This window comes from Nestor notabilis, unplaced genomic scaffold (genome assembly GCF_000696875.1).
Source record: "Nestor notabilis isolate BGI_N333 unplaced genomic scaffold, ASM69687v1 scaffold7949, whole genome shotgun sequence".
Classification (NCBI taxonomy): Eukaryota; Metazoa; Chordata; class Aves; order Psittaciformes; family Psittacidae; genus Nestor; species Nestor notabilis.
In genome coordinates this window covers 14,596-28,837 of record NW_009945054.1, presented here as the reverse complement: position 1 = coordinate 28,837, position 14,242 = coordinate 14,596, and the positions used below count along the sequence as shown (strand labels likewise).

General features: G+C 43.1%; 1 protein-coding gene across 1 annotated transcript in view; it reads right to left on the bottom strand.

The window, feature by feature from the left end:
- Positions 1–14,242, bottom strand: part of LOC104412106 (dedicator of cytokinesis protein 1-like) — an 85,321-nt gene that overhangs the window by 59,201 nt on the left and 11,878 nt on the right. Inside the window, exons 2-3 of the mRNA XM_010022710.1 lie at positions 7,485–7,562; positions 473–513 (exon numbers count right to left, since the gene is read on the bottom strand). Of these exons, the coding sequence (XP_010021012.1) occupies positions 473–513; positions 7,485–7,562 (119 nt within the window). The remainder of the gene's footprint in view (positions 1–472; positions 514–7,484; positions 7,563–14,242) is intronic.

The window sequence follows — 14,242 nt, the reverse complement described above, 5'->3', positions numbered from 1 at the left end:
AACAAGGCAAAATTACACTGGAGAAGATTATTCCCCCTGAAAATCACAACGTAGATCCCCATATCACTTTCCAAGATGCAATTGTGTTTTACGAGTAATACATTATTTAACAGACAGCAAAGTGGCAGCCCCTAAACAGATCAACTGGAACATTAAAGTTCTGAACTTCTTACTGGGGCAAAGGCAGAAAAGCTGATGCACATCAAGCCATCTATAGTAGCTGTACATATGTGTACCCTTAAATTGTACAAAATAGATATCCAACACAGATTTTAGGCCTGAAATAAGTTACAATTAACTTAAATTCACATTTACAAGAGGTTGTGACACAGGTAGATCAGTAGACATACAGTGAATTGTTCCCATGCCTTGCCGCAACACACACCAAGATCTTCATTACAGCAACACACCCAATGCCATAACACATCTCTACCCAAGAGGAAAATGAGCATTCCACTCTGTCAACACTCACCTTCTTGGACTTTTTTCGTAGTGTATAACCTCTGTACCAACCTACGAGGGGAAAAAAAGAGAAAAAGCATTAAAAAGGTCATTAATGTCACCTACCAGCTGTGTCTTCGCAGCTCAACAGCAGCTTAACATGGCTTCTGTTCATGCTTCACCCCCACCAACATGCACATCCCATCTGAATTCAAACTCTGCAGGATTAATATCCTGGCTAAAACAAGTCATCTTGGAAGCTATAAAAATCAAACTGATGGAGAAGACATGACAAAGATGACATTTTCCATTATGTGTTTAATTGTCATTTCTTTAATTTTAATTACAATTTACCTATGTAAAACAAAACCAACTGAAGAGTGTCAAAATCAAACAAGTCAATCAGTACATTTCTGTAAAGTTAAAACCTATTTCAGTCCCAGAAATTACAAGTTTCCAAATGTGGATCAGCTGTTTGTCATCTCAGCAGAAAACAAGGATACTTTGGGATTTATGATTCACACATCAAAATATGTGAGAGCATGGAGCCCTACAGCCCTAATTCAGCACGAAGCAGCAAACATCCATCCCACAGCACACCCAATGCTGCCTCATCATTCAGCCATTGCCACACTACCAGGCAGGTGGCCATGTCTGGAAAACTGTCCCATTTATTGCACTCCCAAGTTCAGGACACATCTGCAAGCAATCACGATTATAGCTTTTAGTGCTTCTGCAGCCATCGCACTCCAGCATGACTGGACAACCAAAGCAAACAAAACCCTACACACGATGGTTGTTCTGCCTCATGAAAGATATTGTGCCAGAGAAAGCAGATGAGATGAACTTCACTATGAGGGTGGTGGGACAAGGCCAGGTTGGACACAGGGGCTTGGAGCAACCTGCTCTAGTGGAAGGTGTCCCTGTCCCTGGCAGGTGGCTGGAGCTGTGTGAGCTTTAAGGCCCCTTCCAACCCAAACTACTCCAGGATTCTGTGCATATTGCTCCCAGTCCAGCACTAGCTCACCTGCACGTTTGCATTGGGGCTACCCTGTATTTCAGTTTGGCTGTGCCATAGCTCACTCCTGCCTGTCCAGCACCCAAGGGAACCCCCCAGGTGACCAGAGCTACCCTCTGCAGCTTTTGGAGGACTGAACTTGGGTGCAAAACCACCCCCTCTAACGCTGAAATTCAAGTTTTTGAACAGCAAAACATCCCTCTCCAGAGATCAACATGGGTGAGGCTGAGGGATTGCAAAGCAGAAGGGAAGAACACAGACCCTCTCATGATAACAAGCAGGGCAGAAGGAACACTTAAGGAAGACAACACATGCTGATAAATTCATTATTTACACTCTGGGACTAAAAATACAAATTAAAGTCTCAAGCAGACAGGATTTTCCAGTCTGTTCTCCAGTAGCAAAAGGTGAAATGATTAATCTTCTTCGTGCTGCATCAGAAGCCTGACCTCCGTGATTCCTCAGGGATGCTTTGTGCTCGTGTCTTTAACCTTGTGTCTATAACCACCACGACTCGCTTCCCTACAGAGACTGCAGCAGCCTCACCTCTCACACTCCCATTCCTTCCAGAGGAGTATCCACAAAAACTATTGTCGAAACCACCATGCAGTTTCTGGCTCAGGTGCAAAGGCAACAAAGCATTTCTGCTAGCACTTCCTCCAGAGGCATACACAGCTTTCAATCCTATTAAATAACTAAATTCCCTCAGTTTTATATGAACAAACTGGTATTTTGAAGTTCTGGAGTCTAAGCTGATAAACACCATGATTCTGATCAAACACACTGTACAAACTAAAGAACATCCAACCATATCACCTCTTCCACCTCACTTCTCCCATCCCATCTTCCCTGCTGACTCAGGACATCGTGCTGCACCTGCACATTAAAAACCCACAGCAAAGAAAGCTCCTCGGCACTGAACCTCTGCTTTCTCTGTAGCAAGCAACAAGAGCTACAAGATACTGCAGATAAGAAAGCAGCCAAAATCTGCCCTGGAGAACTGGTTGCACTCTTACTCATCGCCAAGGTCCTAATGTGGCCAAGCAAGTCCAACCAGGCTCCTCGCTGGCAGCCACCACCTAAATGGAGTTCTTGCTGGGTGTCTAGCCTGTAGCGATGCAGTGGGGAGCCCAGTCTGAGAGAGCTAACTCTCACTGATTCAACTGGAGGTGCTGAGTCTTGCCTTGACTATGTACATACAAGAACAATGTCATTTAAACACAAGAAGTCATCTCTAATCAACCAGTCAAGACATAACTACTCCACTTCTTAGTTCCCCATCTGTAAGATGAGGGCAGCTCTCTTCCACAGACAGACAGTCACTACAAAACCAACCAGCTCCCTCAAAAACATGAATTAAAGATATTGACTAGTGTGAGGCATCCCTGCCCATGGCAGGAGGTTGGAACTGGATGATCTTATGGTCCTTTCCAACCCAAACCATTCTATGATTCTATGAAAATGGATTTTTTCCTTTGACCCACCACACACAGTTTGTTGTCAGACCAGCAGCTCAGGGGGAGATCCTGCCCCTCTGCTGGGCTCTGGGGAGACCCCCCCCCTGCAGCCCTGATCCAGCTCTGGGGAACAGCACAAGAGGGACGTGGAGCTGCTGGAGCGAGGCCGGAGTAGGCCCCGGAGCTGCTGCGAGGGCTGGAGCAGCTCTGCTCTGGAGCCAGGCTGAGAGAGCTGGGCTGGGGCAGCTGGAGAAGAGAAGGCTCCTGAAGGGGACACCTTAGAGCAGCTCCAGTGCCTAAAGGGGCTCCAGGAGACCTGGAGAGGGGCTTTGGACAAGGGATGTAGGGACAGGACAAGGGGAATGGCTTGAACCTGCCAGAGGGGGGATTGAGATGAGCTCTGAGGCAGAAGCTCTTCCCTGTGAGGGGGCTGAGGCGCTGGCACAGGGTGCCCAGAGAAGCTGTGGCTGCCCCATCCCTGGCCGTGTTCAAGGCCAGGTTGGACACAGGGGCTTGGAGCAACCTTCTCGAGTGGAAGGTGTTGGAGCGGGAGGAGCTTTAAGGTTCTTTCCAACACAAACTGGTCTGGGATTATACAAGTATAATACAGCCTCTGCTTTAGGCGAGCAGCATCTAGTCCTCAACACTAAAGAATGTAAGAGATAGAGGAATGTGTGAGCTTGTAATGACACTGAGAAGGTATCATAATGCACCTATCAAGCTACACTATGACTCTGACTAATTTTAGTTGTTCAGTTTGTAACCTCAGCAGTTTTGGACATCATGGAAAAAAAATTTAAAGTCCAAAGCCTGAGGGCAAAGAGGGCAAACACCTGGTGTCCAACACTTCCCTGGAGCTCGTAGCACAGAGCTCCAGATCCCTCTCACTCTGTTCACAGCCAGTTTGGTTTCAGACAAATAGGAAAACAAGCTGATGCCAAAAACACTTTTCTAAAGTGACCAGAGCTTTTAAGTGGCTTGTTGATGTGTTACAGGGTTTCTAGCCTCACCCTTACAAATATCATGGGATGTAACAGCTGGAAAAATGCATCCACATAAATGTCCAATGAAGAAAAGCAACCAATGAAATATTTGTGTCTGTTAAAGCTGCAAGACACTCAACTATTTACTCTTGTTTCTCTTGAACAATGCATCTATTTACTACACAGTTAAAACCCTGCAACCAACAACTAAGTGTTCCAACAGAATCAGGAATAACTTCTCTGAAAATACTTATTTGGGAACCCAAACTCCCTACAGCATCACTAGAAATAACAGTTCAATCTTAGCTTTGATGCTTATTAACTGTTATCTTTAATTGCTATTCACCTTAACCAGCCACATTTATTGATCAGATGCTCCCTTTTGCCCATTCCGCCAAATAATGTAAAGAAACAGAATTAAGGCAATAAAGATGTGGGAAGTGCCAATTCAGAACACTGCAAATACATGTTTTGGGATATCTATGAAATGCAGTCCCTCTCTCCTGCAGGATGAAGGGTATTTATGAAGTCATAAGCTTTGCTGTTCAGCTTTTCCTGTAAGGCTCATATTAGGAGGAGTGACAGGAAGTTTTCTACCTGCAAAGTAAAGCTGTCTGTAATCCTACCTGATAGAAATACATTAATTTAACTGTGAACATCAATGACTTGAGAAAGTTGCTTCATCTTTTCTTTGGTTCCTGAAAGAACAGAAGCTTGAAGGTTTAACAGTAAAATCACAGAATCAGACCGGTTTGTGTTCGAAGGGACCTCAAAGCTCATCCAGTTCCAACTCCCTGCCATGCACAGGGACACCTTCCTTTACAGCAGGTTGCTCAAATGTGCACATTCATTTCCAATCCCAACTCCTGTAAAAATACAGGTTGTGTTCAAGAAGTCCTTTACAGGACCTGCACATTGAATTAGTCACAAAAGCTTTTTCCTGCATTCAGAGGAGAAAAAAAAAAAGTGGTTTCTCATTAAAATTTAACACATTAAAATGTTTTAGTAACAAGAAACAAATTCCAAACTAAGTTCTACAGATAGGTAAAAAATAAGTAGTATTTTAAGCACATAAGCAAAGTCCATCTTAGCAATCCATTCCAGTACATGGTAGCAGTGCAACATGCTACAGAAACCTACCTGTCCTTATAATAGGTCTTCTATACTAGGCATGAGGCCAAGCCCTCCCAACTTCTCAGTATCTTTCATCAGCAGAGATTAGGCCAACTGAGCAAAGGTCTACCATAAGTTTTTCTTGCAGATTCAGAGGAAATTAAGAAAGGAAAACAAGAAACAAATAAATCAACCCCACAATCTACTACTTCAAAACCCATGGACACCTATAAGCCTTCAGAACTACTCCTTACTTGAGAATTACTTCAAAAACCTCTTCCAAAAACAATTCTACAGTAGGATGCCAATAGCAGAATACATAATACAGCAGATACCAATGAGGGTAGCCAATTTTTTCCCCCACAACCTTAAATACAGGGAAAGGGTGTAGACCTTTGGGAAGCAGAATCACAGATACTCAGCAAAAAAGGCATTACTGACTCTCCAAAAGACTTTTCTGTCCATGCTCATATTACACCCTTAATTAATGGTGGATTTCACAGAATGGATTGGGTTGGAAGGGACCTCTGGAGATCATCCAGTCCAACCCCCTGCCAAGGCAGGGCCACCTAAAGCAGGTTGCACAGGAAGGTGTCCAGGCAGGTTTGGAATGTCTCAAGAGAGAGAGACTCTACAACCCCCCTGGGCAGCCTGTTCCAGTGCTCTGCCACCCACAGCATAAAGAGCTTCTTCCTCATGTTGAGGTGAAACTTGCGTGTTTTCGTTTATGGCCATTACCCCTCATCCTGTCACTGGGCAGCACCGTAAAGAGTCTGGCACCATCCTCCTGGCACCCACCTTTACACTGGACTCAATGACCTTAAACGCCTTTTCCAACCTAAATGATTCCATTATAAGGGGATTTTTCTTCAGCTTGATCCATCCCCCCACAGCCTAACACAACCCTCACACAGATGGGATCAATGGCAGGGAAGTTCCCAGGCACACACCTGGACACCAGTACACATGGCCTGAAACCTCCTGGGGCACAATCTACACAAATTCCATATTGAGGAGCTTGGCGATCAAAGAGCTCAAATAATTACCTAATAATGGCAGCTCTGTGAACAAGGGAGATAAGAATTATGGCATCTAATTTCCCATCACAGCAGGTACGTAATGAGTAATCATTGTATGAAATGTTTGGAAGAACATTAACTTATTTGCATTTCTTTTAACATGAATTCATCCCATGTGCTTGAAGCCAAACAACCAGGAGGGTGTGAAGGGCTTTATTATTCAAGTCTAGGGGAAAAGTGAGTCACATCCACTGTCCCATTTAGCTGGCAGCAGTCATCATTTCATATGGTTTCATGTACTCTATTCAGGATTCAGAGCTTCTCCCACATTCATTAAATAAATCTATTTATATATTAAAAGTACAAAGCTGCATAATATTTAAATCATTCCATTTGCATGTGAATTTTTGCATTATTAGACTTTTATTGGAGCATATAACGTCAGATAGAGGGAAGATTACTTTGCTTGAAGTCAAACTTGGCAAGTTGAGCTCTGTAAGAAAATGCCAGCCTAGGAATAATGACAAAGTTTATTTGCACAGTGATGAGTAGAGCTTGTTACTTCTGTTGAAATAGTATTGTTTGTTTCAGTAAATATCACAATAAAAAACATCCTATTAAGCCAATACCTAAACCAAATTTATCACACAGAGGTACCAGAAGATCAATGTCTAGAGAAACAAATTAAATCCATATATTAAAGTAAATCACATTTCCACAAGACAAAATGTATTACAATATTTTAAACTAAGTTTAGTTCTACATTCCTTATACCTCTCCAAACTGCAGTATGCCATAAAGCCTCAAGTCAAGTATATAATGAAAGAGATGTATTTTGCTTGACTCGGTCCCGGATCAAGCAAGAGCTGACGAGTGTTATGACAATTTTCACCTTCCATTGATCATCAAACTCAACATTCAAATTCCCTTTGACACAGATCAAGAGGGAAACACTTTGGTACGTGTAGTGTTTCTACAGCTTCACAGTAAAACAAGCAAAGCATCTGACAAGCCTGAAATCAGTCCATGGCACTGTAACTCATGTGCCCATCTTATAAGACAGACATAAATAATTTAGAACCCAGGTAACTTTCAAATTCAGATTAAACTTCTTCTAGCAGCAAGCTCTTTTCTGCATTACCTGAGGGCATCCATAAAGCATCTATCATTTCTTTTACGTAGGTAGATGCTACAATTGACCCATACAAATAAAGCTGTGTGAACATCCATCTTCCATAGAAAAGGGAATGGTTATTCACCAGGTATCGACCACATGCATCTTCATTCCCATCTAGCATTGGTTAATTCTGGGTTCATTAGGAATAATGTGGTTTGCCCTTTAGCAAGAAAGTAGGTAATTCATCACCTGATAACTCGGGAAGATAAGGTCACAAACACAAAAGGAACACAAGTGCAAAACCAAGGCTTTTAAAGGCAGGTTTTTCGAGCCTACCTTCATATGTCTCCAATATGTGCACGGTGTCACCTATCTGTAGGGAATTCGGTCCCCTTGCATCGTAGTTGTAGAGAGCTGGAGAGAGGAAACATCACTGTTAGCACATGCAAGACAACAGAACTTCCACAGTTCGTGTTCCTCCACATAATTGTTTTAATTACTCATGGTTGCCATTCACAACAAAGGATTTTGTTAAAAAAAAAAAAAAAAAAAAATCAGATTAAAGTCCTTTAATCCATTAATATTTCACCTTGTGACAAGCCCCAAAAAGCCACAAATCCCCTTGCTAAAGCCAGTCCCTCACTCCATTTATGACGCATTGCTTCTTCATCACAATACATTCAATTAATTTTCTTGTACTCGCCCATCTCCCAGCACTTTGTGTCAATTTTATGCAGTTCTGCAATGAACTGTGCTCTCTTCCACTGTCAGCTCAACCACAGAAAGCCTACAAAGTGTCTTTAGAAAACTCAAATTACCACCACTCACATTAAAGAACGTTTTCTCAGCCACTTCATTAATTCACCGCATGCATACTATATTAAAACCTGATTTCAGCATTCCTGAGTGCCAGAGAACATCAAGCACAGTATTCACGGGACAGACCGGTTCTATCCCCATTTTAGAGTATTATAATCAAGTTATTATACTTGATAACTCATTAGTAAGCCCTGACAGCATCCACAACTTGCACCACTACAGCCTCCAAATTCACCAAATGGGTTTGTTTTCACAAATGATTCTGAGCTGCTCCAGTCACAAGCAGGGTGACAATAAAGTGAAACCCACTGCCCTTTCCACTGCTGAATTCGGACACAGCCTGAAGTCCTACCAACCCCTCCGAGCAGCAAGAGGCACAACACATGAGAAACCTGAAGGACCCTCCCGTTGCACACAGCTGGTGCCAATACTGGAGACCTAAAGCAAGACAAAGGATTCTGGGCTGAGAGAGAAGTCTCTCATTTGTTTAGATGCACTTCAATAGCAAACCTTGCTGCTGTGTATAGTCTACAAGTGACTCCATTGTAGGTCATGAGTTGCAGCTCCTTGGAGGAGCTCAACCCCAGTGCTCAGACAGACTTCTGGCCAGGGAGTAATCCTGGAGAGAACAACTGGTTTGCTTTGAAGAAACAGTAGCCAGGTATATACTACAGAGATAATTCATGAGGTATATACTACCAGAGATAACACATTACCCCCCTTGCCAATGAAATGACAACATAACCAATAAATAGAAACCACAAAGGGTTTTTTTTTTTTCAAAGACCTGGCTGATAAGAAAGCAGAATGTTTGAGAACTGCTATCTTCAGAAGACAATAAACTACAACCAAAAAATAAGTAACTCAAAGACCACTCCTCCAAGCCTTTCCCAAAAGAAAATCTGGAAACTCTGAGCACTGAGCTTAGCAATAGCCAGGAATTTATCTGACAAACAGCACTGCAAACCAGGTTTGGTTGGGTAAAAATAGTAATAATCTGGAAAACAAACCCGTTACAACTCCTGAAGTAAGACCTTTAACATTCCATATGGAACACACTTCCTGTAAGCAACAACCTTCCGATATCAAGTAGGGTCTTTATGACCAAAAGCAGTAACTTGAATTGCTTCACAAGACTGAAGTTAATGAACTAGTGGAAGGTGTCCCTGCCCATGGCAGAGGGTTGGAACTGGATGAGCTTTAAAGTCCCTTCCAACACAAGCCAGTCTAGGGTTCTATGGATTCCATAACTATGGTCAAGGTTGACCCACAAGTTTCTGCACAGTTCTGCAACTGTAGTTACTCCTTCCAATGAGGTTACCAAGTTTAGAGGTGGTTTATATGCTGTTCTTCACTAATGAAATGGAAAAAGTAGCCTTCCTCCATCACCATGAGGCACTACAGACTTCTTGTCTTCACATCTCCAGTACAAAGGGCTGTTCTTTAAGCACAGACCTCCCTTTCAGAGACACCTTCCAGAACACAGTGTCTAAGACCATCTTGTTGAGAGTGCCTGACAATCAGAACTTATTACTTGCCATAAGTCTTTAGAGAGTGGAAGCATTCTTGGAACGTGACAGTCACCTTAAAACCTTCTACCACCCCCTGGATAACCAGTCACTTTTCTTTCTACATCAATTCCCAGGGACAGGGTTGGTGTGCAGCACTGGTCAGAGGCACTCCAGTGGGACACTGATATTGGGTCAGGAAGACCTGGGTAAGTTACATGAAACAAACCTTCTTGCAGGAAACCTTCACGGATGGTCAGACCAAAAGAGCTCACAGGACATTAATGGCATGTACTAGACTCATTACAGGTCACAAAGCACTTCCAAAAACCCCTCAAACTTAAAACCTACAGCAAAAGGCCAAAAGCCGCAGTTATAAAGCAATGAGACATCAGACCCAGGAGACACCTTCACTTACCCACCCAATTTTCTCCTATTCCTAAGCAGGCTAAAGCCCATATTACACAGATCAACATTATAAATTACATCCATAATGACTGGTAACTGGACGAAAACACTTTCCTGACCTCAAATCTGATAATCTGTTTAGCAGCAAGTGCACAAGGAACATCCAAGAGGGCAGGTAAGAAGGTCTAATCCCACCACGAGGACAGGGCACTGTGCCCAGCACAGTCTCCGACCATGACCTCGTTTGCAGCCTCCAGGAGTTACTCTTTATTCTCCCCAGAATTTACCAATTCCAGCTTAAAATGCTAACAACCACCAATACAAGATGGGTTGCCTTGGTCCTTTTCTTTGTGGTGCTCCTCTTGCTTGACAGACTACAGGCTTCAGAGTTAAAAAGAAATACATCTGAGTGCAAAAATGGAACAAAAAGAGCTAGAAAAAGCAATATGGAAAAGAAAACATAGTACACAGTATAAGATTATCATTAGAGGACACTTCAGGGTGAAAAGAACAAAATCAAGTGCATCGCAGAGACTAAGAGTGATCCTGCCCCTCTACTCTGCTCTCATGAGACCTCACTTGGAGTGTTGTGTCCAGTTCTGGTGTCCTCAACATAAAAAGGACATGGAGCTGCTGGAGCAAGTCCAGAGGAGGCCATGAGGATGATAAGAGGGCTGGAGCACCTCCTGTATGAAGACGGGCTGAGAAAGTTGGGGCTCTTCAGCCTGGAGAAGAGAAGGCTGTGTGGAGACCTCAGAGCAGCCTTCCAGTGTCTGAAGGGGGCTACAAGGATGCTGGGGAGGGACTCTTCATTAGGGACTGTAGTGGTAGGACAAGGGGTGATGGCTTTAAACTGAAACAGGGGAAGTTCAGGTTAGATATAAGGAAGAAGTTCTTCACAGTGAGGGTGGTGAGGCACTGGAATGGGTTGCCCAAGGAAGCTGTGAATGCTCCAACCCTGGAGGTGTTCAAGGCCAGGCTGGACAGAGCCTTGGGCGACATAGTTTAGTGTGTGGTGTCCCTGCTCATGGCAGGGGGGTTGGAAGTGGATGATCTTAAGGTCCTTTCCAACCCTAACTATTCTATGATTCTATAATAGTAACAGTATTTAAATGAAGGTTTTAGAAGCCAATATAGTTTTATTAACATTAAAACAAGCCAAGGTGGCTATTCCTGGTTTAACGGATTTAAGTTTCTCATTATTAACCCTAAATCCTCCTCCTAGGTATCTGGTGCAGAATACTTCAAAGCCATAATGGCTATTCTGCAGGAGAAGAGAATTCTTCAACCCAACCCCCTCTATGACTCTATGATCTCTTCAACACTCACAGCCATGACTAGAGTCAAGAGTGGGTGATCGACATGTCCAAACATGAATCTAACTCGAGTTTTCCACCTTCAGGACTCTCAGAAGCAACCCCACTGCCTTGTACCAGATACCCCAGTCAGGGAAATCTCACATTATGACAGATTCAAACCAATCCTGTAGTCAATTCACACTTCAGCTCAGCATTCTCCAGCATTTAAATGCAATAACACTAAGGATCAAAGGCAGCTATGAATAAAAGACATGAGAATTTACATCCAAGGGTGCTAACTGCTGTCTCTCATAACAAGGAGGGTCAAGGAGCAGGAGCATCACTGTAATGACCAATTCTTTTGACAGAAGATGACAAGCAGCCATCAAGTGATAATTACTGCCCACAACAGCTCCCACTGCCCTGAACTGAGTGAGGAGCAATGGCCATAGGAGGAAGACTTAGCTTTAAAGATACACATATGTGAAAAATATGTCAACAAAACATCCTCATTTTGGCTTACAACAGCACTGACAGATCATGAAGCAAAGCTTCAAACTATAAAGTGCATTCCACCCCTGTGATTACAAACCAAGGCTTGAACTACACTGCATGCTCTGATGTAAACTAGGAGATAACTCCCTCTCAGGGTATTTCTTTATGGAGAGTGGCATCAAAAGATGCTATGACAGATCAAATGTTTGATTGGAGCAAACAAGGCTTTAATTAAAAAGACGATTTGGAGGAATAAAGCATGAAACTGGTACTTACATTTTGTCTGATCAACTGTATTCTGAGGCACCATCTTAAATACTTTAAGACCTGGTGAATAACTTCAAAATTCTTATTACTTTTAATTAATTTTTGCTTCATTTGGAAAATCCAAGTCTCAGCGTGACAGATTTCCAGCTTGGAGAGCTCTGAGCTAAATGAAGCATTAGGAATATTTACAACAGGTCCCCATCATGCTTGAACTGGGAATCAGGGTCACTGTTTTAGCAAAGGACTTATGCAGCCTCCAAAGTTAGAAAAACCAAGGTAAGGAGCTTGGTTATTCCAGCATCAGAAGACTGATGACTAAGACCTAGCTAACCTCACAGCTAACAGTAATACAGCATCCCAATGCTCTTCATCCATGCAAAGTACTTTTCCTCTCTAATAAACTTCAACTGAAAAGACACGTTAAGCTTTTCTATTGCAACCAAACACTGTCATCCTTTACCACACAGGAAAATGAGATTTACAGTGTGTTTTCTCCTTAAGGAAAACATGGTTTTTAAACTGGAACAGGGCAGGTTTATTTCAGGCAAAAGGAACAAGCTTTATGATGAGGGTGCTGAGGCGCTGGCACAGGGTGCCCAGAGAAGCTGTGGCTGCCCCATCCCTGGCAGTGTTCAAGGCCACGTTGGACACAGGGGCTTGGAGCAACCTGCTCTAGTGGAAGGTGTCCCTGCCCGGGGCATGGGTTGGAGCTGGAGGAGCTTTAAGTTCCCTTGCACACAAACCAGGCTGGGATCTGTGATAGAGGTTACTTAAAAGACAATACAGAAAAAGATACCAAAGCCCCTGTTATTCAGGAAAGATTCTGCTCTCTGATCTACAAACACACTGTCCTTCCACAGGAGTTACCACAGGCTCTTGCAACCCAGTGTCACTTCCCTCACCTTGTAGCCTGCACTACGATGAAGTATCAGGTTCATGCTTTAAATGAGCAAGGGAGTCACATGTAAAGGTGATTTCGTCCCAGGAGGACTGCTCTCACTCCAGAAGGCCCTTGAGAAGATAAAGGGGGTTCTATGATGTCTGTGGCACAAGCTATGGACCTCCCAGGCACATGCATGTGACCAGTTTCTTCAAGTCATACTCACAAGGTTAGTCTGCAGAAGAGAACCACCACAGCAGCTCCTCAAAGTTGTGGACAATGACCTAGAGAGCTTTATTTTCCAGTCCCAAGCATCATTAGCTGTGACTGATTTAATCAAGAGCCATGAGGGCCTATTACTATCTATAGGTGTGATTTTGCAAATATATTTCCTTGACAACCATGTTATGGGTACACTTGCTTCCAAACAGACCATTTCAGGTGCAGTCTTACATCCAACCCGCTTATAAAGACAGAGATGAACCAAAACTCTCCATGACAGGGAAACCAATTATAGGGGACATGCTGCTAATGCATAAAGAGCAGTGGAGGCCCTCAAGATCTGCACTGAACAAAGCTAGCAGCATATGGGTTTAGTATGTCAGTCAAGGTGACATGAAGGCTGAAGAGCATCCAAGAAATACATCAGTGAACTTTAGGTTCCAGCTCCAAGATGCAACAGTGAGCAGAAATAGGGTGGCAAATGAGAAAACAAAGCACAAATTCACATTGACAAAACCATCCTGAAGCCTCCTCCCATTCTCATGCAGCAGGAAAACATCTCAGTGCCACCAAAGGTGGTTTTCCTCATCAGCTGTGCTTTTAGAAGAGCAATTCTCCAGGTAAAGGCTCTCTGTGCTCCCCTCCTCTTCCCACTGGCACCACAAAGCGCATCTACACTGAAGTACTGCAATGCCAAAAGCAAAAGGATTGGTGTGGGCATAGAAAGAGCAATTTTTCTAACTCTAGGAGTTGATCAAGAAAGGAATAATGAATAGGGCATTACAGTAATTGCACTAAAACCCCATTACTGCCACAGAATACAAACCAAACCCCTCTGCTGAACTGCACCCATTAATCTGCACACGTTAGGAAAATGAGGAGTGCAGCACTAGAAGAATTACAGAGAGGTGACAGAAGGGGAGTAAAAGGAAAGAGCCAACAAAGGCACCATCAACATACACTGAAAAAGCTTTTCTCTGACTGCATGAGAACTGAGAGATCTTAAGATACCATAAAAATAATATTCCCTGGAATTACTCCGCATTAAAGGCTGTATTAATCATTCCATGCTCCTAAAAGAAAGCAAGCCACATTTAACACCTTACCAGCTTTATTTTACACTGTCTTTAGGAAGGAATCAAAATAACTGTGCTTTTCTCCTAAAAGCAGACTGAATCTGCAGAGCTGAACGCAAAG